General features: G+C 42.1%; 1 protein-coding gene across 1 annotated transcript; it reads left to right on the forward strand.

The window, feature by feature from the left end:
- Nucleotides 1–4,787: 4,787 nt before the first annotated feature.
- Nucleotides 4,788–7,863, forward strand: LOC146644088 (uncharacterized). The gene is made up of 2 exons (XM_085395406.1): nucleotides 4,788–4,921; nucleotides 5,237–7,863. The coding sequence occupies exon 2, from the start codon at nucleotides 5,467–5,469 to the stop codon at nucleotides 7,861–7,863; it is 2,397 nt and encodes a 798-aa protein (XP_085251532.1). The 5' UTR covers nucleotides 4,788–4,921; nucleotides 5,237–5,466.
- Nucleotides 7,864–27,858: the final 19,995 nt, after the last annotated feature.

The following is a 27,858-nucleotide window of genomic DNA, read 5'->3' on the forward strand; positions in this document are numbered from 1 at the left end:
TAATTACGACAAATCTGGCTTAACTCAGCAGAGCTGTTGAAAGACAAAATGACATGCTGATCTCATGTGCCAGTACAGCAATGCCATTTTGCCACAAAGAAATTCTCCTTTAGATTTTTACTCAGCATTTCTTAGAACCATCTCTATCCGATGTCTTGAGCATAACTCACTGTCTACTCTCTTACGCGTGCCTACTGAGGTATTTATGTAAGAACAAATTAGTTTTGACACATACAAAAGAAAAAAAAACATAAATTTTAATAAAGTGGGTAAAAAAGTCCATAAAAAAGTCTAAAAATCACTCTTCACATATCAGCACGAGAAGGCAATATCACCAAATCTACATGCGTGTCTTTATAACCTCTGACATCATAATTGTGAGCCTTTCATCTGTCTCAGCTGGAGGTATTCTGAGTCAACAAACACAATCTGTTTCTCTTCGCCTTCATCATCATTGTTCTTCTTTCATTTTTCCCCCTCATCTGCAATTAATGCATTTATTTCTAGGCTTCCTCTTGTTCTTCAAAGACACTCACCGGGTACACAGCTGTCGCTCCAACCATCAAAGTCCTCCTACACACCTCCGTCTGCCCTTCATCTCATTTTTTTCCACTCTCTCCTTCCTTTCTATCCCCTTAGAGCTTTGCACAATTACTTTTCTCTATAAATTCCTGAAATCCTCCACGTCTATCTCTCGATCTCCACCTTAAAAGTAGAAACTGGCAAACAAATATAGCAGAAATCTTGGCTCTGATGCTAAATGGTCAAGGCCAGTTTCTGGACTCTCATGGTCTCCATTTGGTCTCGGTGTCTGCAATCGTCCTTTCATCTTCCCACAGGATGCTGGTTGAAAGATCCAGGTGCACATGGCAAACACTTATTCATCTCTGACTTATCATTTCAGTCATGATACCTGACTCTCCACACCAAAACACCACACTCCCGAGCAGGGCACTTTGGGACATGACTAATGCTTTCTCCAAATGTTGTGATTCGTCTAATCTACATTGCCTTCTGGGTGTAAGACTTCCTTGAATGTTTTCTGAGCTTGCTCACATCAGGTTTCCACTTGGTTGGCTAGTTGATATCACCCACCCTGCTTTATATGCAGTCATTCCCCCATGTTTATATGTTGGTTTCCTCTCTGGTTTCTTGCTTCATCACGTTACACACTCATGCATAAGCTCACATGTATGCAGGTGATGTAGTCTAAGAAAGGAGAGAGTCACATAGTTCATGACACCTGGTTGCTGCAGTGCATCATTATCAATAACAGCCAAGGTTGTGTTGTTTACACTGCCCGAGTATATTCTGCTAGTTGTATAATAGGCCTTTCTTTGTAAGCTTGTTATTTCCAAATAAAGAATACATTAAACTTTCAGGTACAAATGTTTCTCTCCAAGGAGGCTCTCCTCTAATTCAACCAAATATAGCTGCTTAAACATCTTTTCCTTCAGGCTTATTTAGCTAATCAGGGAAAAGAAATTTAGCTGTCAAGAGGGATTCCTTTTATATACTTGGTGTTTGAAACTTTACATTTCATGAACAATCTCGCTCTCACACACACACATATACAGAGCTATACCCCTAGGAAAGAAATTTACTGGTAGATACAAACATGAAAACACATTATTTAATAACATCCAGTACCGTACCTTTTATAATAGATATTAATATTTTATGAAGCATATAATGTTCAGCAGTGCTGTACCTTGACTTTATGGGAAGGCGGAGTTTATAGCAGTGCAATCACAGCTTTTGAGTCTTTGTTAATGAAACTAGTTGTCGATTTAATCAAGCAAACCTACCAATAGCCAGCATGGTGGTGGGTCACAAAACCCGGGATTTGAATGTTTATCACTTGCAATTTATCAATCTTTGACTGTGCTTGGGGTCCCTCTAGCTGACTTGTGTTGAACAAAACTTACCTTGTTTTTCAAAATTTTGAGTAAATATTTATTATTATATATCATATGATCCATCAGAGGGGCCCCAAAACAATCAAACAAATATTTTCTCCCTGGGTACTTCAGCTTCCTCCCACAGTTCAAAGACATGTGGGGTTATGTTAATTGATGTCCCATGTGTGAATGGTTGTCCGTCTCGCTGTGTTCGCCCTACGACAGACTGGCGACCTGTCCAGGGTGCATCCTGCCTCTTGCCTTAGGGATAAGCTCCAGCACCCCCGTGACCCTGAAAAGGTTAAGCGGATGGGTGAACTTATACAACTGATTCATTTTAAATACATCAGCCATATAACACTGAAACAAAAACAACTTTTCAATCTCTGTTCTTTTCTCTCACTCTTCTGTTGGACTATTCTGGAAGTTGTACATTGTAGGCAAGTGTTCAGTACATACTGTTTTTACTGAATTTTGGGACTCATTTTCACTTATAAACTCAACAGACTGAAGATATTCTGTCGCGGTTTCCCGCTGGAGGAGACAGTGCTGTGATTGGAATGAGGTATTTTATTGTGCACAGGTGAATATGAGGCTGTTTGCCATGTCATCAGTCTGTAGCTGTTTGTTTGCTTGTGCATACAGGAAAGGTCAGAACAAATGACCCGTGCCATCCCTGCAGGGAAGTGGGTCATTGGAGACACACACACACACACACCTACACACACACACAGAGTCTCTAACGACATCCAGGCCTGTGTGAAATAACATATAAATATCTGAAATGACCTTACCTTGACCCACATAACCAGAAATGAATTTACAACATTCAGCTTAGCTTTTGACTTACAAGCCTCTGCACTGCAGTAACATGTGGCTGCAGTGCTAAAAGCTTTAGGTTGCTTTGTTGCCAAAAATCATCTGGGAGGAGATATTGTGAAGATATAGCACACTGTTGGGACTTTGAGAGAAATTTATCCCTGTAACTCATGAAGTCATGAAATATTGAGTGCGATGGTATCAAACTGCAAAGACGTACTGGTCTCAAGGTAGAACAAGAACAATCTATAAAGAGCTGGGATGATTCAGTTTTGATAATATGTTCGAGCGAGTGAGGAATAGGCAATAAGGTTCAACCCCGGTGACAGATAAACATGATATCTGCATCTTGTGTCAAACCTCATCCTGGCTGCAGTTCTGAAGCCAGCACATAATGATTTTGCCTCCTTTATTTAATCCTTCCAATGCCAAGTGATTGAATACACATATTGAATGTTTGTAAAAGATGTTCCACAGTGTTGTTTAACCTTAACATTATGTGCGTATTTTACTGTATCCAGAAGGGTCTAATTTCATTGATGTCCTTCGTGAATGATTGTAGCTTGACCACTATTGTTCAAAAATGTCTCGCAGATATTGAAACACTTCATCCATCTTTTTTTCCCTTTTTCTTTTTTCCCCACATTTGTCTACATTATTGCTTTGGGAGTTCAACCACAGTATTCACATCAATATTGATGTGAGTAATAACCTTGTGTACGTGTCTTCTTGTTATAGGCAACGCTTTAGATAGTTGGTATTTAGTGATATATTTCATAAGTCTACGCCTTGAGTTGGTCTTCTTGATACTGAATCTTGTGAAATCTTCAATGTCATATCTCTAGGCCATAAAATTTATTTCAGTTTAAATTAAAAATATTCAGATATAATGCTCTATCCTTGATGGTTTTCCTCTCTGTAATCTTATGGTGTCAATCTTTGTGTCACGAAATAAAATCATTGTAAAGAGATTACAAAATATTTTTTCCACAATTGTGTTGAACTTACCTCATACGTGGGAGCTTCTCTACACTGACTATTTGTTTGACAGTTATGGGCTACAGAGGTCCAGTCTTTGCAACAACACTTTCTTCATACTGTACATTATTTGCGACTTGTCTCAATCTTGTTTTTATTTAGCTTGGACTTACCTGCTTTAAAAACTGCCCAATACTGACTTGAGGTGCAACCTGTAATCAGAATATACCCTACTGCTAATAAGTGCTATTAATGCTACAGTCACACTAGGAAAAACAGTAGTTGGAGACCATCTCATGAATAAAATTAATGTGAAAATGCGCAAAGAATTTGTAATCTCATTCCTTTTTAATGGTTGTTTTGAAGCTGTGAAGTTACTTAGTGTGTTAAAGTGATAAAATGGCAAAAAGACAGCAATTATGCTATCAGGCTGTAATTGAGTGGGTTCCATCTGGAAGTTAATATTTGTGTAATAATATGAATGTTGACACCAATAAATCAGTGGAATTTGTTGCAATTTACATACAATTCACATAAACAGAAATTCACATTAGCCAGCCAGAAAAATCATAGATGGGAAGATCAGAATGTCTTCGCACAAACAATGAAGCAGTTGTTGCAGGACAGCTTTTTATAATGGAAAATAGCATATGGTTTTTATACAGGAATATATCTGTAACGCAACCACTTAGGAAGCAGCTGTCTCAAGTTTCCTACTTTAAAGAGATGCATTGTGAACGTGTTATGCTCATCTGTGCAGACTAACTCATACTGAAAGCAACATTATGGGACTTATGATGGGATTCTCCATTAATAAATTAGATACCAAATATTTGCAAACCACAGTTGCTTGGAGAAAGACATGAACATTTGTCTTTTAAGGTGGACCCATCATGGTCACATATATATCAGTCATTGTTCTGTCCCAAGTAAAAGATTTAAAAAAAAAATGGTTCATAATAATTTAGTGATAAAATGTCATATTTCATCTGTGGTAATTTATGTTAAAAAAGAGAGTCATTTAGTTAAAAATATGTTCTATACAGTCAGCATTAGTTTTTCTGTATCTTATTTTGAAGGAGTAATCTGTGTTCGCAATGCATTGTGGGAAGCAGACGCTGCAGTCAGTCGGGAAAAGCATTGTACAGAAAACCTGCCTATCTGTGTTTAAACTTCATCTCCTGTGGCCTGAATCTTTATATACACCATCGAAAGCAATGGCTGTAAGTTTATTACATGTTCTGGTTGTTTTATATGTTTATAAGAGCTGATTTAGAGATCGTTTTGTGAATGTGTTTGTGCCAGGAATTAGCCTTATCCCAGAAGCGGATTTTGCTTAGAGCATGGTCTATTAACATAGCAATGATGCTAGCGATCTAATTTGCATATCAGAGGATTGTTAAAACTATTGTTTATCATTACTTAGCAGCTAAGACTAACTTTGATACATGTTTTCTGTCACTAACTATTTCTTTTGTGCATTTATTTCACAATGTCAAAGAGCTAAAGGATATTTTATTTTCTGGTTTATTTTTTAGTTTCACTCAGCACTTTCATCGAGCTATTCAAGCTACAGTTGTAAAAGATTGTAAGCCGTCGAGAAGACTGTAATAAAGGAGCAAGACGCTCAGTTTCCTGGCTCATGAAAATTGAGTTTGGCTTGCTGTTGACCTGCGTTAACATACACAGTGTATCCAACACGTAGCGATAACAGTACAGTGAAAAGCCACGTCAGCAGTTGGTGGAAGATAAAGTTTATGCCACAGCGATGGATGCCCACGGGGCGAAGGCAGAAGAAATGGCTAACTCAGGAGACAAAGCACCATCAGAGGCTAGCTCCCGATCCAAACACTCTGGCTCCAAGCGCTCATCTTCCAAGTTGTCCTCAAGGTCCAGTGTATTGGAAGCAGCCATCTTTGCAAGAGCGTCTGCTGAAGCTACAAACGCCAAAGCCTTGTACAGTAAGAGACAATTGGAAATTAAAAAGCAGCAAGCAAATCTGGAAATGGATTTACAGATGTTAGAGATAGAGAAAAAAGCTGCAGCTGCTACGGCAAAAGCAGAGGTTCTAGAAGCTGCCGCAGCTGTTGAACAAGAAAAAGGAGAAAGTTTAAAAAGTTCAGTCCCACCACAAGTTATCAGACAGAGAACTATGGAGTACGTGCAACATCAAACCCAGCTAAAGTCACATCCGGCTGAAGAAGGAACACCTCAAGTCAAACTGACAGCAAAGGCGCCATCATTCACTCCAAGGAAACCAACCTCCTCTCCACCTGTACTCTCAAAAATGTACGTAGAGGAGGAAACTTTTGACCCACCAAGAGAGTATGTCGAGCCGAACAGTCACCATGCTCCTCACAATAGTGATGCACCTATGGCTGACTTTGCTAGGTTCCTTGCACGCAGAGAGTTAATCACAACAGGGCTCTTTAAGTTTGATGACACCCCTGAAAATTTTAGAGCATGGCAGTCTTCATTCTTAAATGCAACTGGAGGCATTGATCTTACATACAGCCAGCAGTTAGATCTCCTAGTCAAGTGGCTCGGTAAAGAGTCCTCAGAGCATGTTAAAAGAATCAGGGCTGTTTATACCACTAACCCCAAAGCTGCCTTCCAGTTGTCATGGGATAGGCTGGAGGAGTGTTATGCTACACCCGAAGTAGTAGAGAATGCCCTGTTTAAAAAACTGGACAGTTTTCCTCGCCTTACAAACAGAGACAATGTTAAACTTAGGGAACTAGGAGATTTGCTCCTAGAGCTGCAGGTTGCTAAAGACGAAGCCTACCTCCCAGGCCTCGCTTACCTTGACACACCACGTGGGGTTAAGCCCATAGTGGAAAAGCTGCCTCCAGGCTTACAAGATAAATGGCTCCACACTGGTTCAAAATACAAACAAAAATATAATGTGACGTTCCCTCCATTCTCATACTTTGTAAAGTTTGTCCAAGAGGAGGCAAAAGCGAGAAACGATCCAAGTTTTGTGTCATGCAGCAGTCAACCCCTCAACAAAGGTGAGAGACCACCATTCAAACAAACTAGCTACAAATCACCTCTAACTGTAAACAGAACAGAGGTTGATACAAGTGCTTCTGCTAGTATCAGAGAGGATGATCTAACACGTTATTGTCCAGTCCACAAGAAAACGCATCCTCTAGCCAAATGTAGAGCTTTCCGGATCAAACCACTACAAGAAAGACGAAACATACTCAAAGAACACAAACGATGTTTTCGCTGTTGTTCTCCCATGCACACAATAAAGGACTGCGACCTGAAGGTCAAGTGTGAGGAGTGCCAAAGTGAAAGACATTGCTCTGCCATGCACCCTGACACGGGTCAAAAACCCCAGCCGGAAAATGCACCTGAACCAGAGCCTCAGCCTCAAGACAACACTCTACCCAAGGTAACGTCACGATGCACTGAGATCTGCGGTGAAGGCTGTCCTCCGCGTTCCTGCTCCAAGGTATGTCTAGTTCAAGTTTTCCCTAAAGGTCAACCAGAACGGTCTGTTAAGATGTACGCCATTCTTGATGATCAGAGCAATTGCTCGCTGGCGCGTCCTGAATTCTTCGAGCTATTTGGAATCAAGGATAGCCCTCTGACATACCATATGAGAACGTGTGCTGGTCTAACTCAAATGCTCGGCAGGAAAGCAGTGGGGTTCCAAGTTGAGCCTGTAGGTGAAGGCCCACGTCTAGACCTTCCTCCTCTCATTGAATGTGATGAGATAGTATTTAACAGAGATGAAATACCTACACCTGAAGTCGCTCTTGCCCATGCCCACTTGAAACATCTGGCTCCTCTGATACCTAAGCACGACCCAGCTGCCCAGATTGCAGTTCTACTGGGCAGAGACATCATACAAGTCCACAAGGCACGACAACAAGTCAACGGACCCCACAATGCTCCCTTTGCTCAGCGCCTAGACCTAGGCTGGGTAATCGTGGGGGAAGTATGCCTCAATGCTCACAGGCCAACGGTCAATGCCTATAAAACCCACGTGCTCTCCAACGGACGTCCATCTCTCCTCACTCCTTGTCCTAACAGCATGAAGATCAAAGAAAAACCATGCTATGGCGGGGAGCACAAGAGTAGCTTCTTAAAACGCAGTTCGAAACCCAATGCAGCAGAAGAAAAGCTTGGAGAGAAAGTTTTTGAGCGCACATAGTATGACAACCAGCATGCCCTGTCCTTTGAGGACGAGACCTTCCTTAAGATAATGGAAAAGGAAGTCCACCAAGATGGAAACAATAACTGGATTGCTCCTTTACCATTCAAGTCCCCTCGCTTGCCACTTCCAAATAACAGAGACCAAGCGCTGTCTAGACTCAACTCACTGAGACGCAACTTCACCAAAAACCCTCAAATGAAAGAGCAGTTCTCAGAATTTATGGACAAGCTGTTTAAAAACAACCACGCAGAGATTGCTCCACCCATTGATGATAACACTGAGTGCTGGTACCTGCCTATTTTCGGCGTATATCACCCCCAGAAGCCCGGTCAGATACGGGTGGTCTTTGACTCTAGTGCCGAGCAGTCTGGTGTGTCACTCAATTCAGTGTTATTAACGGGCCCTGATCTCAATAACACCCTCCTTGGTGTCTTGATTCGGTTTAGGAAAGAGCTCATTGCAACCACTGCTGACATTCAGCAGATGTTTTACGGGTTCCTGGTTAGACCAGACCACAGAGATTATTTGAGGTTCCTGTGGCACAAGGACAATGACTTGTCAAAAGAGGTGCAGGAGTACCGCATGCGGGTACATGTTTTTGGTAATAGTCCGTCACCAGCGGTAGCCATCTATTGCCTTCGAAGAGCCATCCAGGAAGGTGAGGCAAAGTTTGGAGCAGACACAAGACACTTTGTCGAGAGACACTTCTACGTTGATGACGGGCTGATTTCGGTTCCCACAGAGTCTGCAGCCATCGATCTGCTCAGGCGCACATGTGCATCCTTAGCTGAGTCTAACCTCAAGCTCCACAAAATCGCCTCAAATAGTGTCTCAGTCATGCAAGCATTCAAGCCAGAGGATTTGGCCTCCGGTATTAAAGACTTGAGTCTCGGCGACGATGCTTTACCGGCCCAGAGAAGTCTAGGAATGTGCTGGGACATTAACACTGATTCATTTACCTTCAAGGTAGCCGTCAATGACAAACCCTATACCCGCCGCGGGGTTCTCTCAGTGATTAATAGCATCTTCGACCCCTTGGGACTAGCATCGCCAGTGACAATCAAAGGCAGACTCTTGTTACGCAAAATGTCAAATGGAGTCCAAGATTGGGATGCTTCTCTCCCCCAAGAGGAGATGGACGCATGGGAAACGTGGAAAATGTCCCTCCAAGATTTGAGCCGCCTAAGAGTGCCGCGCTGCTATGTACCAGCCTCCCTTTCCATGTCCACTTACACTGAACTGTGTGTCTTCAGTGATGCCTCAAGCTGGGCTATTGCAGCAGTAGCATATTTGAAAACAGTCAATGCAGAGGGACAATGTGAAGTCGGATTTGTGCTTGGCAAAGCAAAACTTTCACCCCAACCAGAACCGACAATACCTCGTCTTGAGCTTTGTGGAGCAGTTCTAGCGGTGGAGATGGCGGAGCTCATTCTGGATGAACTTGATCATAAACCAAACACTGTAAAATTCTACTGTGACAGCAGGGTGGTTCTTGGGTACATTTGCAACGATTCAAAGCGCTTTTATGTCTACGTACATAATCGAGTTCATCGTATACGCCAGTCCACATCCCCTGAACAGTGGCATTATGTTACATCAGAGCAAAACCCAGCTGATCTAGCAACCAGGTCAGTACCTGCATCGCAGCTCATGGACACTATGTGGTTTAAGGGACCAGACTTCCTTTACAAACTACATGAACCAGAGACGAATGAATCGTTTGAGCTGATTGAACCTGAAGTGGATGCTGAAATCCGACAAGTTAGTACCTTTGTTACTCAGATTCAGAAGAGCGGATTCACACCAGAACGCTTCCAACGCTTTTCAAGCTGGACCTCACTGGTACGTGCCATTGCCTTCTTAATTCACCAAGCTCGTTCTCACTCATCAAGCAACTCGTCAAATCATTCATGCAGGGGCTGGCATAAATGCAGAGAACCACGCACTCCAGAGGAGATGGATGCGGCCAGTAACCTCATTCTCCAGTCTGTTCAAAGGGACGCTTTTCCTGATGAGTACGCTGCTCTACAAGCCAATCAAACCATCCACGCCTCTAGCCCCATTGTAGCCCTCGACCCATTCATGGGTGAAGACCTCATCAAAGTTGGAGGTCGCCTCAAACATGCTTCATTGGACCCATCGTTAAAGAATCCAAAAATTCTGCCAAGCAAGCATCATGTGTCAAAGTTGCTTGTCCTGCACTATCATGCTAAGGTTGTGCATCAAGGAAGGCAGTTCACAGAGAGTGCAGTTAGGCAAGCTGGACTGTGGATTGTAGGCTGCAAAAGACTGGTCTCATCCATTATCCACCGTTGCGTAACATGCAAGAAACTCAGGGGGAAACTAGAGACTCAAAAAATGGCAGATCTCCCGCCTGAAAGACTTGAAACATGCCCTCCATTTTCGTATGTTGGGTTGGACGTGTTTGGCCCATGGTCAGTGGTTACTCGACGCACACGAGGTGGCGCAGCACAAAGTAAGAGGTGGGCGATACTTTTTACGTGTATGACTACAAGAGGTGTACACATCGAAGTCATTGAATCTATGGACACTTGCAGCTGCATAAATGCAATACGCAGATTCTTTGCAATAAGAGGCCCAGCCAAACAACTGCGGTCAGACAGGGGCACCAACTTCATCGCAGCAAGCGTGGAGCTTGGCATGGCACAACCAAACAAGAACCCTCCCGACATTATCAACCATCTTCATGCCAACGGTTGCACATGGGAGTTCAACCCCCCACATGCTTCTCACATGGGGGGCGTCTGGGAAAGGATGATTGGGGTAACTCGCCGAATATTGGATTCTATGCTCTTGCAGAACAAACACACCCGTCTCACACATGAGGTGCTTTGTACCCTAATGGCTGAGGTATCGTCTATAATCAATGCAAGGCCCTTGGTCCCTATTTCGACTGACCCTTCCTCACCATTCATACTCTGTCCTGCAATGATACTGACCCAAAAGCAGGGCGTTCTTTCTCCACCAGGAGACTTTTGTGGATAAGACTTGCTCAAGAACCAATGGAAACAAGTGCAAGCACTCGCCAATGGTTTCTGGAGTCGCTGGAGAAACGAATATCTCAACACCCTCCAATCAAGGCGCAAGTGGCATGGAACACACCGCAATCTTCAGTCAGGCGACATTGTGTTGTTGAAACAAAATCAAGCACCCAGAAACGAATGGACAATGGCTATCATCACAGCCACCTTTCCAAGCAGTGATGGGAAGGTCAGAAAGGTCGAAGTGAGGACATCTTCCCAGGGAGTCTCAAAGACTTACCTGCGTCCCATTTCGGATGTTGTTGTGCTCTTAGAAAAGGAAGTGACTGATAAAAAGTAGTAGTGGCATCAGTAATGCCAGGCGGGGAGTGTTCTGTCCCAAGTAAAAGATTTAAAAAAAAATGGTTCATAATAATTTAGTGATAAAATGTCATATTTCATCTGTGGTAATTTATGTTAAAAAAGAGAGTCATTTAGTTAAAAATATGTTCTATACAGTCAGCATTAGTTTTTCTGTATCTTATTTTGAAGGAGTAATCTGTGTTCGCAATGCATTGTGGGAAGCAGACGCTGCACTCAGTCGGGAAAAGCATTGTACAGAAAACCTGCCTATCTGTGTTTAAACTTCATCTCCTGTGGCCTGAATCTTTATATACACCATCGAAAGCAATGGCTGTAAGTTTATTACATGTTCTGGTTGTTTTATATGTTTATAAGAGCTGATTTAGAGATCGTTTTGTGAATGTGTTTGTGCCAGGAATTAGCCTTATCCCAGAAGCGGATTTTGCTTAGAGCATGGTCTATTAACATAGCAATGATGCTAGCGATCTAATTTGCATATCAGAGGATTGTTAAAACTATTGTTTATCATTACTTAGCAGCTAAGACTAACTTTGATACATGTTTTCTGTCACTAACTATTTCTTTTGTGCATTTATTTCACAATGTCAAAGAGCTAAAGGATATTTTATTTTCTGGTTTATTTTTTAGTTTCACTCAGCACTTTCATCGAGCTATTCAAGCTACAGTTGTAAAAGATTGTAAGCCGTCGAGAAGACTGTAATAAAGGAGCAAGACGCTCAGTTTCCTGGCTCATGAAAATTGAGTTTGGCTTGCTGTTGACCTGCGTTAACATACACAGTGTATCCAACACGTAGCGATAACAGTACAGTCATATAGCCATTGTCTTTGACCGCATACAGATCCGTGAGTAAAGAGTAAAAATTCTGTCTGAAACTGAGCATTTAGTATTGTGCATCTTGCATATGCTAAACTCACTATTTCAATCTGCTGGAAGTCTTCTAAATTTTTCATTGAAATGCTGCAAGCTATTTATTAAGTTATTTATTTGTCTGTGCTCCCAGATTTTCTATGCATCCATAATCTAAATTTCACATTCAGCAAAAAGTCAGAGATTGCTTTTTTCTGATGTGATTCATAATGTGTACCTGAGCTGCTTTTAAGGACTCTGGGACTCATCTATAAAGTAGAAAATACTTTTTAGTAGCCCTTCTCAGTTAAACATCACAGTCCCTATTGTTACAGAAGTAATATACTTTAAGTGCATGTGTTTGGACAGTTGTGTGTAGTCCATTGAGTCCATGCGTATGGACATATATACATTTTGGTTTCTGTATGTCTGTTTTCTTTTCCTTGCTATTAAATCCTTTACGTTAACTGTACTCACTGTACTGTAATATATTCCCTTACCAGGCCCCATACAAAGACACACGCACACACACATCCTAGCACCTCTCTTTGTCCCTTTACTCTCTAATTCACTGCTTATTCTTCTAAATGCACCACAAACCTATAGCATCCATGCCTGGCCTACTGGTAAAGACAGGAAATGGCTGAACTCCCACCAGCTTTCTTCATCACCCATGTCAGAAATGCAGCAACAGGACACAAAGTCACTTATTCCCCAAGGCAGACAGCCTCGGACTCAACACACACAAAAGAAAATAACACTGAGATGTCAGTCAATCTTGTCTGTGTTCACTATGGTGAAACTTTAGTCTATGCTGTCAAAATGCCATTCAGTCTCCTCTGACCACCATATTATTGAAGAGGGAAATGTCATTTTCTAAGTTTTTTGCAATGTGTGAACACAAAAAAGACAAGAAACTTACAGAGAGCTGACAAACCAAAGGTATAATCACAACCCTTGATACAGTGAGGGGACTTGTTACTCTGTTTTGCTGCAGGGTTATTTTTCCAGCATATTTTGGAACAACTTGTCTCTCAGTATAAAATTGTTCTGTGTGATCATCTTTATCATATGATGGAGCATGTTTATCCTGATAGCAGGGGGTGAGGATCGGTGGAGGACGAGGACAAAACCAGGTAAGAAGAGGCCAACCACATAGACACGTTCCTGACGAAATCAGGGCAACACTTGTGGATCATGTGATAAACCATGACCTCACAATAGCCGAGGCTGGTCGAAGGGTGCAGCCAAATTTTGGGAGAACTACTGTAAGTTCTATTATTCAGACATTTCGTTGGGAAAACAGGTGAGCATACTGTAATGTAGTTATTCAGCACAAACTAATTTGCTCTGCACTTTTATAGTCATACAGGAGACTTGCATTAGGACATGACCTTATAGATCTTTACATATAGACGTACTGTAACTGAAGCGCAGACTTGGCCTAGGTGTGGCATAGTGTGCTGTGGTACAATACAGTAATGCTGTAAAGAAAGGAGTTTTGAAGGATAGTCCTGTAACAATTACTGTAAGCATGTTTGCGCTTATTTATGTTTGTGTTTTTTCATTTGCATCTCAAAAAGGACTGCCAGACAACCTAGAAGAGGTGGAAGAGGTCCACTTTTGACTCCGCAGCAAGAGGAAAGAATTTGTGCAATGGTGGCTGCAAACAACGCTTTGAGACTGAGAAAAATACAAAGAACTGTCGTAGAAGATGACACCATCTTCGGAAATATTCAGTCAATATCAACTTCCACCATAGACAGAGTCCTCAGACGGAATGAAGTGTCCATGAAGCAATTGTACAAAGTACCATTTGAACGGAACAGTGATCGAGTGAAGGAGCTCCGTCACCAGTATGTACAGGTAAAACATGTTTGCATATGTACCTCTGTTTACTGTAAAAGTTTAGGCCATGTACTGCACTTACATTTATGCATGTTACTGTAATCCTATTTACAATTCAAACTGTACAATCTGTTGTGTCAAATGCACCATTACAGACTTCTGTATTCTCATCCTTTGTATAGCGTATCCTGGAATTGGAGGCCAGGGAACCCCTGCACACGTTTGTACAGGGAGTGCAGAATTATTAGGCAAATGAGTATTTTGTCCACATCATCCTCTTCATGCATGTTGTCTTACTCCAAGCTGTATAGGCTCGAAAGCCTACTACCAATTAAGCATATTAGGTGATGTGCATCTCTGTAATGAGAAGGGGTGTGGTCTAATGACATCAACACCCTATATCAGGTGTGCATAATTATTAGGCAACTTCCTTTCCTTTGGCAAAATGGGTCAAAAGAAGGACTTGACAGGCTCAGAAAAGTCAAAAATAGTGAGATATCTTGCAGAGGGATGCAGCAGTCTCAAAATTGCAAAGCTTCTGAAGCGTGATCATCGACCAATCAAGCGTTTCATTCAAAATAGTCAACAGGGTTGCAAGAAGCGTGTGGAAAAACCAAGGTGCAAAATAACTGCCCATGAACTGAGAAAAGTCAAGCGTGCAGCTGCCAAGATGCCACTTGCCACCAGTTTGGCCATATTTCAGAGCTGCAACATCACTGGAGTGCCCAAAAGCACAAGGTGTGCAATACTCAGAGACATGGCCAAGGTAAGAAAGGCTGAAAGACGACCACCACTGAACAAGACACACAAGCTGAAACGTCAAGACTGGGCCAAGAAATATCTCAAGACTGGTTTTTCTAAGGTTTTATGGACTGATGAAATGAGAGTGAGTCTTGATGGGCCAGATGGATGGGCCAGTGGCTGGATTGGTAAAGGGCAGAGAGCTCCAGTCTGACTCAGACGCCAGCAAGGTGGAGTACTGGTTTGGGCTGGTATCATCAAAGATGAGCTTGTGGGGCCTTTTCGGGTTGAGGATGGAGTCAAGCTCAACTCCCAGTCCTACTGCCAGTTTCTGGAAGACACCTTCTTCAAGCAGTGGTACAGGAAGAAGTCTGCATCCTTCAAGAAAAACATGATTTTCATGCAGGACAATGCTCCATCACACGCGTCCAAGTACTCCACAGCGTGGCTGGCAAGAAAGGGTATAAAAAAGAGAAAAACTAATGACATGGCCTCCTTGTTCACCTGATCTGAACCCCATTGAGAACCTGTGGTCCATCATCAAATGTGAGATTTACAAGGAGGGAAAACAGTACACCTCTCTGAACAGTGTCTGGGAGGCTGTGGTTGCTGCTGCATGCAATGTTGATGGTGAACAGATCAAAACACTGACAGAATCCATGGATGGCAGGCTTTTGAGTGTCCTTGCAAAGAAAGGTGGCTATATTGGTCGCTGATTTGTTTTTGTTTTGTTTTTGAATGTCAGAAATGTATATTTGTGAATGTGGAGATGTTATATTGGTTTCACTGGTAAAAATAAATAATTGAAATGGGTATATATTTGTTTTTTGTTAAGTTGCCTAATAATTATGCACAGTAATAGTCACCTGCACACACAGATATCCCCCTAAAATAGCTAAAACTAAAAACAAACTAAAAACTACTTCCAAAAATATTCAGCTTTGATATAAGTGAGTTTTTTGGGTTCACTGAGAACATGGTTGTTGTTCAATAATAAAATTATTCCTCAAAAATACAACTTGCCTAATAATTCTGCACTCCCTGTATATCTTGACGAAGCGGGATTCAATCTCGCAAAAGGCAGACGGCGTGGACGAAATCACATTGAAGAAAGAGCCACCATTGATGTCCCAGGCCAACGAGGAGGAAATATTACAATGTGTGCAGCAATCTCAGAAAATGGCGTTCACACCCATATTCCTCGTATTGGTGCATACAATACACAACACCTGTTGGCTTTTCTGGACGCTCTTTATAGGGACCTAATCCCACAAAATGAAAGGGATGATCCTGGTGACAATCGGACAATGTATGTAGTGGTTTGGGATAATGTTAGCTTCCATCACTCTGCTGTAGTCAGGCAGTGGTTTGCAGCACACGACAGGATGCTTATGGAGTTTCTTCCTCCTTACAGTCCATTCCTAAATCCAATTGAGGAGTTTTTCTCTCCCTGGTGGTGGAAGGTATATGACAGGCATCCACATACCCAAATGACCCTGCTAGCAGCTATGGATGCAGCTTGTGATGACATCACAGCAGAGTCCTGCAGAGGGTGGATTCGACACTCCAGAAGATACTTTCCCCGATGCATCGATAGAGCTGACATTCGCTGTGATGTTGATGCAAATTTGTGGGCAGACAGACGGGAGCGTCTAGATATCAATGATTGATATGCAGCAGTGTCTGTTTTTCAGGGGTTTTTTTGTTTCATAACTACTGCAGTAAGGTTTACTGTCTAAGTGAGTTTATGTTTGCTGTAAAATGTTTGATTTACTGTATTTCCCCAGTTGCACAATGCTTGTAGCTGACGCTGAAATGTTTGTGTGGGTTGCCATGACAACACCAAAGTGAATCTGAGATCGTTATTGTTTTCTATTTGTTTTCTTTATTTGCTTCTCATGCTTGTGTACATTTGCAGTAGGAAAGATAATCTATGAATCCAGTGATATATCCTTCTTATAAGAAATGTTTCTGTTAAAATATTATTGTGAAGTAGTCACTTCCTGTGAGTTGCGGGAACCAGAAGTTGTGCGCGGGAGAGACAAGACAGAACGGTAACACGGCGGACTTTTCGGAATGTACAACTTTTCTACTGCTGGTTTTACAAGGCGTACACGGTAAAAATCATTATGCTGTTATTTGTTTAACACTTGTGCACTTTGTGAAAGGAAATAAGTGGCTGAGATGAATATCATATGTGCTATTGATATTATTTTACTTGTTTCTAGTTTTCACGGTGCTCCATGATTTTGAGAGGAATAAAAGAATTGTGGACATCAGTACGAAGCGTGGATTCTTTCGACCAGAGTAGATACAATGCTGTGAACAGTTTCAATTAAATATTATCAAGAGTGCATATGAAGTGTCTTGATTTTCCTTTACAATTTATGGTTTTCAACATGCCATGCATGCTGTCCAGACTTGACATGTCATTGGGAAGCACCTACAAAGAAATCCGTCACAATGAGAACATGTTCAAACCATTTGATTTTGTGACCAAAGGTGCTGGTGTAATGACTTGTAATTGTGACAGCCCTGGCACTTTGATTGATATAAGTACTTGCTTTTGATGAATATATTATCTGTTTTGATTAAGGGACTTGCTTTTGAAGCATTGACTACTTATTTTGAACAACTGACTTTTCTTTTTGATGAAGTGACTCACTTTTGCAAGTTATCCACCATGTTTTGCAGTTTGCACTAATTGTTTTGAGAAGAGCCTTAGTAGTGGTGCAGAGATCAATTCTGTCGTGAGAAATGCACCAAAGCAACTGAGAAAAACTGTAATAGGCATTTAAATAGCCCTCAGTCTAAAACATGTCTAATAATCTCATTCAGACGGTTTTTTGTTGCACTTTCACATGTGATCACATTATTATCCATGACATGTGCCCAAAACATTATTTAATAAGGTACCTCAGTTCCAACTGTATGTCAGAAAAGAAACCAACTGATGAAATCCAGGGAACTCTCTTGGAAAAATAGGTCAGGGCAATCGTATAAAACCGTTTCTAAAGTATTCAGAAATGGAAGAAATGAAAGGAGTACAGAAACACAAGCACCCCTCCTGGAGCTGGCTAAGTAACCTGAAGGTCCTCGGTCAGAAAGGTGTTCTACAACATAATGATCTTTTCTAACAGCACTCTTGAGTTAGCATCTAATATTGCCACAACCAGATACTATTACTTAAGGAAACCTTGGATACATCTTGAACACCAGTGGCTTTTGACAAAAGAGCCCCATTTGACACACAGGGAGGAGAACACATTGAGCTGGCAAACTAATCATTGGCTGGTTAATAGCATTCCTGCAGTGAAGTATGGTGGCACTGCTTCTCATCCATATGGACAGAAACACTAGTCAAGGCTTAAGGAATGATGAATGCAGCCAAATACAGGAGGGAGTTTAGGACAAGTCTCTCAAGCCTTCATTCCTTCCCTTCAACAAGTCCACTAGGGTCCCTTTGGAAATGTAAATTCTGGCATCAGACTGTGGGGACATCTGTATGCCTGCCATGTTTTTTGACGATGCAGAGTCATTTGGTGGGACTTTACATTACAATACACCAACTGTGCAAGCAGGTGATGGACTTCAAGCAAATTTTAAAGGAGTATAACAAAGAACACTCATCGGCTATAGTGTTTACTGTCTATAATTGTGTCCCCAGCAGAGTATAATCAAGACTTTACCATGTTTGATGGACTCAACGATGAAGCTCAGACTAAGCTCCACAATCCATCTGTCAATATACTTGAAAATGGCAAGCTAGGGACACCATTCAGTCTGGGAAAGTTTGAGAGGATCTGCCACTAATAATCGTTTAAACTGACCAAATAAAGATCTTGCAAAAGTATAAGTTCAGCTGCTAGTTTTTTCCTTTACATCACTAGTCCAACCATTTTCTTGCCCACCTTCTTTGAGCCAATCAGCTTCCATTCTGCGTACTTTAAATCTCCATGTTCTTGAGTTATTTTCCCCTTTCACACTCTCATTCATTTAACAAAAAACTTCCTCCCCTATCTCCACCTCACCTGAGTCACCCTGAGCTCAAGCCAAGCCTTAGTGTTGGATTGTCACCACCTCCAGCTGCTAGACTCGGGGAGAAATCCTATCACTGTAGGGATTCCGTTCTCCCCTGAAGAGTCAGTGGGAGTCTAAAAGCTAAATAGTTTAATTTCTCAATCAAAATAATTATTGCTCAGTTCTTCCAAATGATATCTCCTTATTGAAATCCAGGTGTGCAAACCTTGGACTGACTTTTGCAAGGGTTGATGTGCATGGGATATGATTTCTTATTTTTCCATTATCTTATTCATTTGCATCATTTTAATGTTGATATTTTCTAGAACTAGTTTAGAGGCATATTAACAATGTTAAATTAATCCATTCTCTGGATTGATCACCAGTGTTGGGACTAACGCGTTATTAAGTAACGCGTTACAGTAACTACGTTATTATTGTGGTAACGAGCACGGTGACTAGTTATGCCAAAACCAGGAACGCGTTACTCGTTACTGGGATTTGAATAGGCTCGTTATTCGTTACTTCGTGTGGTGGCTATTGCGGAGCTTCCACAGATTCAATAACATTAGTAAGTGGTGGAAGCCAGCAGGTGGATGAAGGAAAAGGGAGGCAAGAGGAGAGACCCGAAGCGGCCGCCGGTCCGAGTGTCAGGTGAACTGAACTTCAGGTAAGAAGTTATGACCTGCAGTCTATCTGAGTCAGATATGAACCAAGTTTAGGTGGAGTTTATTTTCGTTATGCTGACTTTTTCGTACTGCGTGCTAGCTAGCATGACGGAGTTTCTATACAGCTGGGTGGGTGTTGAACTTTATTTTGTTCATAAGGTTAATTATTAGAGTTGCCTACTGTCCCGTAAAAAACAGAATCGTCTCGTATTCAGAGAAAATATTACGGGTTTCGTATTGAGGTGAAAAGGAACATTTTGTCCCGGACTTCAGCTACAATGAAAAAGACACAAAGCTGGAGTTATTCTGTCTTTGCTGCACAGCTGCCTCTTCTCCTCTCATTCTCTGCCCCTCCCTCTCCTGTTTCTACTTCAATCATGAAACTGATCAATGATCAGCTGATTGGCTTTTCTCTCTTGTTTATTTATCGCCCACTTTGCGCCAGAAAGAGGAAACCAGCGGATGTCGCGCTAAACAACAGCAGCACGTTTAAGCTTGATCAGCTGTTGTTAGAATTTATTTAATATTACTTTTTGCTATCAGCTGATGTTTGCTGGAGCCACAGCTGTAAAGCTGCTGGTCATGATGTCACCTTTTAGGTGACATGAATGAGTTGAAGGGAAGTTATGAACTGTTTCTGAGAGACAAATAACGCCAGGATCCTTTTTTTATGTAGCTGACAGCTGGTAACTGTGCAGGGGCGGGTCTAGCAAAGTGTTGCCAGGGGGGCAGGTAGGGCATTAACAGGGAGAGGTGGGCACAAGGAAATACTTTTCTTTCTTATTCTCATTTAAAATTTCTCGCTTTTAAAAAAATAATTATCCGAGTCTTACAACAAACGATTGATAGATTAATGCATATATACCATCAGAACAGTGTACATCACTGTCACAACAGCGTTTGTTTTCATTCAAAGGCTTTATGATTTTTCCTATAATGGTGGGCCGGTCTCTAGTCAAATTCCCTGGGACAATTTTTTTTTGTCCCAGTCCAGCCCTGTAAGCAGCTCATCTTCAGTCTGGTGTTACCTACATCTTCCTATTCAGAAGGCAGAATTTCCGAGTTCTGAGTACAATCGAAAGCACCACGACTGCAGTTTTTGTGTTGGATGTAAAAAGCAGGCTAGAATCATGCGGCGGTCAATGACGGTCCAGGCGTGGGATTTCTCTCGCGGAAGTGTGCACATTATTTTTTTCCTTTCTATTGGTAGGTGGCACAGTGCACTTGTGGCAAGTAAGCAAGCTAGAAGACTGGCAGTCTGGCTGGGTATCCAGTTACGGAAGCAACACATTAACAAGAGAATTCTGAGTAAAACCAAAGTTACTTTCCCTAGTAACTAGTTACTCTGAAAGTAACGAGTAACTTGAAGTAACTGAGTTCCTTTTGATAGAAGTAACTAGTAATGTAACTAAGTTACTAATTTAAAGTAACTTACCCAACACTGTTGATCACTAAAAGTATGTCTTTGGACTGTGAGAGGAAGCAGGAGTACAAAGGGAGAACCCACGCAAATAAGGGGAGAAGATGCAAACTCCACACACTAACCACTGTGCCACTATGCTGCCCACAATGACGCAACTTCAAATCAAAGTTTTCTAAGGAACTGTACTTTGTCTCTCCATCTATAATCTTCTATATCATAGCTATGTTGCATGGCTTAAAGCACAGTATTGTGGTGATGAACAAAAGTATTTTACCAGCACTTAAGCTTCACTGGAGTGACTGTCCAGGTGATACATGCTGAGGGAAACTAGAACATAGAAGGAATTGCAATACATGCTTACAAAACACTTATATCAGGTCATTTTTATTATCTTTTATATGTTCATATTCTTCTATTCTTGTATTGAGTTTTAAGTAGTATCAGTTGGTTAAAACATTTATTCAATTTATATTACAGCTATAGCTTTAGTAAATTGTTGACAGTGGCCTCTGTTTGACTGTGAGCGTTAGTAGGTGAGAGGTGACACAGAGGGCCACGTAAGGTCGTGACATATCATGTTTGCTTGTAATTGTGGGCTTGCAAAAGTGCTCGCTCACTGCAAAACATTGTCTGCAGTTTTGAAGAAGCGCTAATCAGAAAGCTTGACAGGAAACATCTGCTATGAAGACGAAGACAATGTTCTCTTCAAACTGTGTTAAAAGTCATTGTGGTTTTGATCTGACCTATGTATGAAATGGATCTGACGTTGAGGGGGCGTCATTAAATTTAAGCCCTGATGGTATAAAATAACTGTTTATGCTTTGATTAAGTCGGAGATCAGCCCTGTCTGCGAACGGAGCTGGTCTTCCCACGCGTGTATTTCATTAAAATCAATTGTCTGACCAAGTTCTGGATCATGGTTGTTTGTACTCTCCTTCCCCAATATTTGAACCTTAACAGTATATAATCAACATAAATGTGCATGCCCCACTGTGCTTTCCTTTACATCACAAACTTTAAATACATGCGTACCACTTGTACAACATATAATTACAGTGATTTTTTCTTTGTATTTTTTTTTTATGGTTAGGTCTTCTGGGAAATCTTAGTGGTTCCCAAGAATGCAGTCCTTTAGACAAAGACCACGGATGTTATACCTAGAATCTGATAGAGCCAGTCTTATAGGTTGTAGGTTACACAGACGTCGCCAAGTTTCTATTTCCACTGTGTCCAATTGGACTTTACCTTACGCAGTTAATCAGTCAGTAGTTTGACAACATCATACCCTTATGGGGATCCTTCATGATCATCATTCCTCTGCTCTATGTTAACCAGTTTGGGTGAGTACCTGTTGTTAGTAGCCCTTCTATTTATGCTGCCAGGTGCTCCTGGAGTGCTGTTAATGCCTTCAACCAGTAAATTCAAATTCAAATTCAAATTTTATTTGTCACGTACACAGTCATACACAGTACGATATGCAGTGAAATGCTTGGACAACTGCTCGTGACCTAAAGAAAACAAAAAAGGAAAAGGCTATGAATAAGATAGGAAATAAATATGAAAAATTAAAAAGGGTAAATTTTACTAAGAAGGAATAAAATATAAATTAAGGTTAAAAAGGAAATAACTGTACAACACAAATTAGAATGAAGGGTAACTTTAACTGGGAAAGAATAAGATAAAATATAGATTGAGTGCAGGTCAGGGAGCTCGGAGCGGATGGTGCGCTCAGCTGACCGCACAACCCTCTGTAGAGCTCGTCTGTCCTGCATGGTGCTGTTTCTGAACCAGGTTAAGATGTTTCCCGTCAGGATGCTCTCTATGGTGCACGAGTAAAAGTTCCTGAGCACCTTGGAGGGCAGTTGGAAGTCTCTCAAGCGTCTGAGGTGGTAGAGACGCTGACGGGCCTTTTTCACCACGGTGTTGATGTGACAGGACCATGACAGGTCCTGCGTGATGTGAACTCCGAGGTATTTGAAGCTGTCCACTCTCTCCACTGGGCACTCGTTGATGACAGGGGTCTGGTAGTTCCTCTCCTACTTAGTGCTGAAGTCCACTATCAGCTCCTTTGTCTTACTGACGTTTAGAAGGAGGTTGTTCCTCTGGCACCAGTTCTCCAGATTCCTAATCTCCTTCAGGTAGGCCGTCTCGTTGTTATCAGAGATCAGGCCCACCAAGACGGTGTCGTCAGCAAACTTGATGATGGTGGTGGAGCTGGTAGTGGCACAGTCATATGTGTACAAAGAGTACAGCAGGGGGCTCAGAACACACCCCTGGGGGGCTCCAGTGCTGTAGGCACTCCAGTAGGCATGAATAACAATCAGGGCCTGGTTCCTGATTCCATATATTAAGGCTAAAGGTCTCAGCTTGTTGCTTGGTTTAGCTCATTTGGTGGAGTAGGTGAGCCATATGTCTAGGCCACTACAGAGACCCTTATGTCTGATCCAGACCAATTCTTGGATGTAATTCCTCCTGTTCTCTCTACCTCCTTTCCTGTCTTCTTCGCTGGCATAGTAGCAACAAAGGTAAAAACATGCAAAAGTAACTTGAAGCCTGAGCTTATTGCACAAAAAATACAGAAATAGTGTCATGTTGTGAGGGGAGAGAGGGAGGCAGGGAGTGGACCCAGAAGGCAGGACTCAACAGAGAGAGAGCAACTTAAAATCACAGCTGACAAAAAAAGCAAAACCAGAATGAACCAGCTGACTGACTACAGACTGACTACAACCCAAAGTGTTGGACAAACGGAAACTACAACTACAATAAGGGAGAACACAGCAACAAACTGGGAGAGACACAGACAATATATACAGAAGAGGGTGATTAACGGAAGTGAAGACACATGGGAACACAGCTGAACTAGATCATAACTACTGAGCAGTGATGGGAACAACGGCGTTACAAGTAATGGCATTACTAACGTCGTTACTTTTTTCAGTAACAAGTAATCGAACTAATTACTATTTCTATCCTTACAACGCCATTACCATTACTAACAAGAAATTGCAGTGCGGTCGCGTTACTATTTTTTAACAAACAGACGGTTGAAGCTGTGTTCAGCTTACTGCATCTTATATCAGTTGCACAGAAGTAGCTGTCTACGTAAGTAATCTGGGCGCTACAGCTTTGAGCAGCTGCGCGCGCTCCCACGGACGGCAATCACTTTCTGCCTGACGATCACTTTTTGGCACAACACCTGGAGCTAAGGGGGCAAAACAATCGCATGAGTGCTGCTGTTTGACTGAGGAAGAATAAAATAGTCATGGTAAGCCAAACACATGACCACTTTAAGATGACAAACCAACAAGGTGATATATACCAGTTTTTAAATTGTGTTGATAGGCCACGTAAAACCAAAGTCATCATAAACAATATATACACAGCGTTTTTTCCTCAATAGTTTCGTCACGTTTACTGTCTAAGGACAGCGCCAACAAGCACTCGCTGCTTATGAGCAAAAAAAATAAAAAGAAAAAACTGCCCTTTCATGTTGGTGGAAAAATGCACCAAGTCAACCAATCAAAAACGATTTGGCAACATGACATTTGGTTGTTTAGGAAGAGGGGGAAGTTTTAGGAGTGATGGCGAGAGAGAGAGAGAGAGAGAGAGAGAGAGAGAGACAGCGGAAAAAGAGAGAGAGAGACGAGTTTTGAGATGTGAGAGATTTGTGACGTTTAGCGTGTTTGGAGTGTGTAGTTAATATGTTGTAGTGTTGTGGATAGTTTTGTGTTGTGTGTCCGAACAATGAGTCGACTGCTGTCTCCAGGTAAAGAACAGGAGGAGTGATACATCTGCTGCTGTCAGACCTGCAGGTATCAGGCTGTGATGTTCTCCTTTATAGTGGACAGAAATTTTTGGAGTGGCACAAATAATTTGTGTGGCATCTTATTGAATACAGAACAGCTGATTGTTATGCAAATAGTTTGAAATGGTTGTTTAAAAAAGGGTAAAAGGTAAATGGCTGCAAATAACAAAAATTGACAATTTATATTTGCAGATAAAGTTATGAAATATGATTCAATAAACATGTTTGTGGTTGTTACAGTAAAAATATAACTACTAGGATTTTATGTTTTTTGTCTGATTTTAGATCAATCATATTAATACAATATGCCAAAATGAAAACATAACTGTAAATTCAGACACGTGAGGTTGTGCTGAAAAGAATGATACCAAACAAGGCAAAGTAAACAGTTTTTAAAGGTGAAATGTAGAGGAAACATCAAAAGTAGTCAAAAATGACCAATTATACCCTGGACCCCAGAGGGTTAAACATTTTTTTAAAAAGTAACACAATAATTACTTTGAAATAATTAATCACTTTTAGAATCTTGTAACTCAGTTACTAACTCAGTTACTTTTTTGAAGAAGTAACTAGTAACTATAATTAATTACTTTTTCAAAGTAACTTGCCCAACTCTGCTACTGAGACAGGGAAAGCAAAATTGAACATCACACTTGCAACAGGAAACTATCACAATGAAACAGGAAGTGACACATACACACACTGAGATTCAGACTAAGATGTGAAGTTGACACTGGGTCTGGGGTTGAACAGACATAACACGCAGGGCTGAACATGAGAAACTGAAGGGAGAAAACACAGGGACAGGACTACATATGTAGTTAAAGGAGACACAACATGGGACACTGATTACTGGATGTGGGCAAGAGACATGAAGAAATAAAAAAGAACAAAAGACGAGGAAAAAGAACTACCCAAAACAAATAGAATAGAATAGAATAGAATAGAATAGAATAGAATAGAATAGCCTTTATTGTCATTGTATAGAGTACAACGAAATTGGAGTGCCACTCCCTTGGTGCAAGTTTCAATAATAAATATAAATGTAAAATATAAAAAGTACAAAAACACAATCGTAAGTACTCAAACAATAGTATGTACAATATATACAGGATAGCAGCATTAATATAATGACAGTATGAATAGCAGCATAATGTAATGACAGTGATGGTATGGAATAGGTTCAATTGTTTTTGTGCTTATTTACTACGGTGATAGCTCTGGGAAAGAAGCTATCCCTGAATCTGTTTGTCCTGGTTTTATGTGACCTGTACCGTCGGCCTGACGGTAATAGTTCAAACAGTTTGTTGCTGGGGTGAGAGTGGTCCTTGATGATATTGCCAGCTCTGCTGAGGTACCGAGAGTTTGCAGTGACCTCCAGGCTGGGCAGAGAGCAGCCAGTGATCTTCTGGGCTGTGTTGATGACCCTCTGCAGTGCTTTCCTGTCCGCAGCTGAGCACCCTGCATACCATGTTGTTATGCCGTACGTTAGGATGCTCTCTATGGTGGCTCTGTAAAATGTCACCAGCAGCCTCTCCTCCAGGTTGTTCCTCCTGAGCACTCTCAGAAAGTGGAGACGCTGCTGGGCCTTTTTAACCACCGCTGTAGTATTTGCAATCCAGGAGAGGTCATCAGATATCTGCACGCCCAGAAACCTCATGGAGTGTACCCTCTCCACACAGCTCCCGTGAATGTAAAGTGGGGCCGGGTCTGCTCTGCCCTTCCTGAAGTCCAAGATAAGTTCTTTAGTTTTCGTGGTGTTCAGTTGGAGGTTGTTAACTGAACACCACTCAGTCAGTCTGTTGACCTCATCTCTGTAGTCCGACTCATCCCCCCTTGAGATGAGTCCAACCACTGTGGTGTCATCCGCGAACTTTATGATGGTGTTTGAGAGATGGGTAGGGGAGCAGTCGGATGTGTAGAGCGTAAACAGGAGGAGACTCAAAACACATCCTTGTGGAGACCCGGTGCTGAGTGTGATGGTGCTGGACCGGTGGGGGCCGAGTCTGACGGACTGTGGTCTATTTGTCAGGAAGTCCTTGATCCAGAGGCAGATGGGGGTGGAGAGTCCCAGGTGAGACAGTTTCTGGACCAGGATCTCCGGGATGATATGATTGAATGCTGAGCTAAAGTCCAGGAAGCTTTAGCTTTAGCTTCCTCGGTGCTCCAGGTGACTCAGCGCAGTGTGGAGCGCTATGGTGATAGCGTCCTCGGTGGAACGATTTGTCCTGTAGGCAAATTGGTGGGGGTCCAGAGTGGGAGGCAGACCGGCCCTGATGTGCTGACAGACCAGTCTCTTAAAGCACTTCATCACTACAGGCGTAAGTGCAACAGGCCTGTAGTCATTTGGGCTGGCCACAGCTGTCTTCTTGGCGATGGGGATGATGGTGGAGGTTTTGAGGCAGGGCGGGACGGTGTTTGATGACAAGGAAAGGTTGAAGATTTTAGTGAAGACTCCGGTCAGTTCGTCAGCACATGCTCTGAGAACCTTTCCATGTATTCCATCAGGACCTGCCGCCTTCCTGGGATTCACTGACCTTAGAACACACCTCACTTGGTGCTCCCTAAGTGTTAGTGTGCCAGTGCTGGGGGCGGGTGGAAGTGGTGTGACAGCTGAGGGCCTGGTCGTCTCAAAGCGGGCGAAGAAACGGTTTAGATCCTCAGCCAGTGAGGCATCAGTCCTAGATGTTGCCTGGTTATTGCTTCTGTAGTTGGTAATGTGATTGATCCCCTGCCACATTTTTCTGGGGTCGTTGTCAGCAAAGTGATCTTCAATCCTCCTCCTATAGGCAGCCTTAGCTTTCCTGATGCCTCTACTCAGGTCTGCCCTGGCCGCCCTATACACAGCCCTGTCCCCTGACTTGAAGGCAGTGTTTTTTAGGAGGGATTGCACTTCGCTATTCATCCAGGGTTTTTGATTTGGAAACACCCTGACCCTTTTGTTGACAGTGACATTGTCAACACAGTTCCTGATGTACGAGAGTACAGTGTCCGTGTACTCCTGGAGGTTGTGGCTGGAGAATAAATCCCATACAGTTGTTGAGAAGCAGTCCTGCAGTTGAGAAAGGGCTCCTTCAGGCCAGGTTTTTATAGGGCTTTGGAGCGTGATGTCACGGGGGTGGGCGTGGAAAGGATTTTGGCCTGATCCGCCATTTTGGGGGTCTAAGTGAAAAAGGAGCAAAAGCATAGCCATGGTTCGTTCTTGCTGTGTGGTCGGCTGCAATGTTCGATCGCACAACCGGCAAGAGAATAAGCTTGAAAAGGGTTTGTCTTTT

Source organism: Rhamphochromis longiceps, linkage group LG22, assembly GCF_057381845.1.
Source record: "Rhamphochromis longiceps isolate RC_006_pf linkage group LG22, R_longiceps_female_GT1.1, whole genome shotgun sequence".
NCBI classification, from domain to species: domain Eukaryota; kingdom Metazoa; phylum Chordata; class Actinopteri; order Cichliformes; family Cichlidae; genus Rhamphochromis; species Rhamphochromis longiceps.

Coding starts and splice junctions, on each gene's coding strand:
- LOC146644088 (XM_085395406.1), top strand. CDS start 5,467: ATGGATGCCCACGGGGCGAAGGCAGAAGAAATGGCTAACTCAGGAGAC.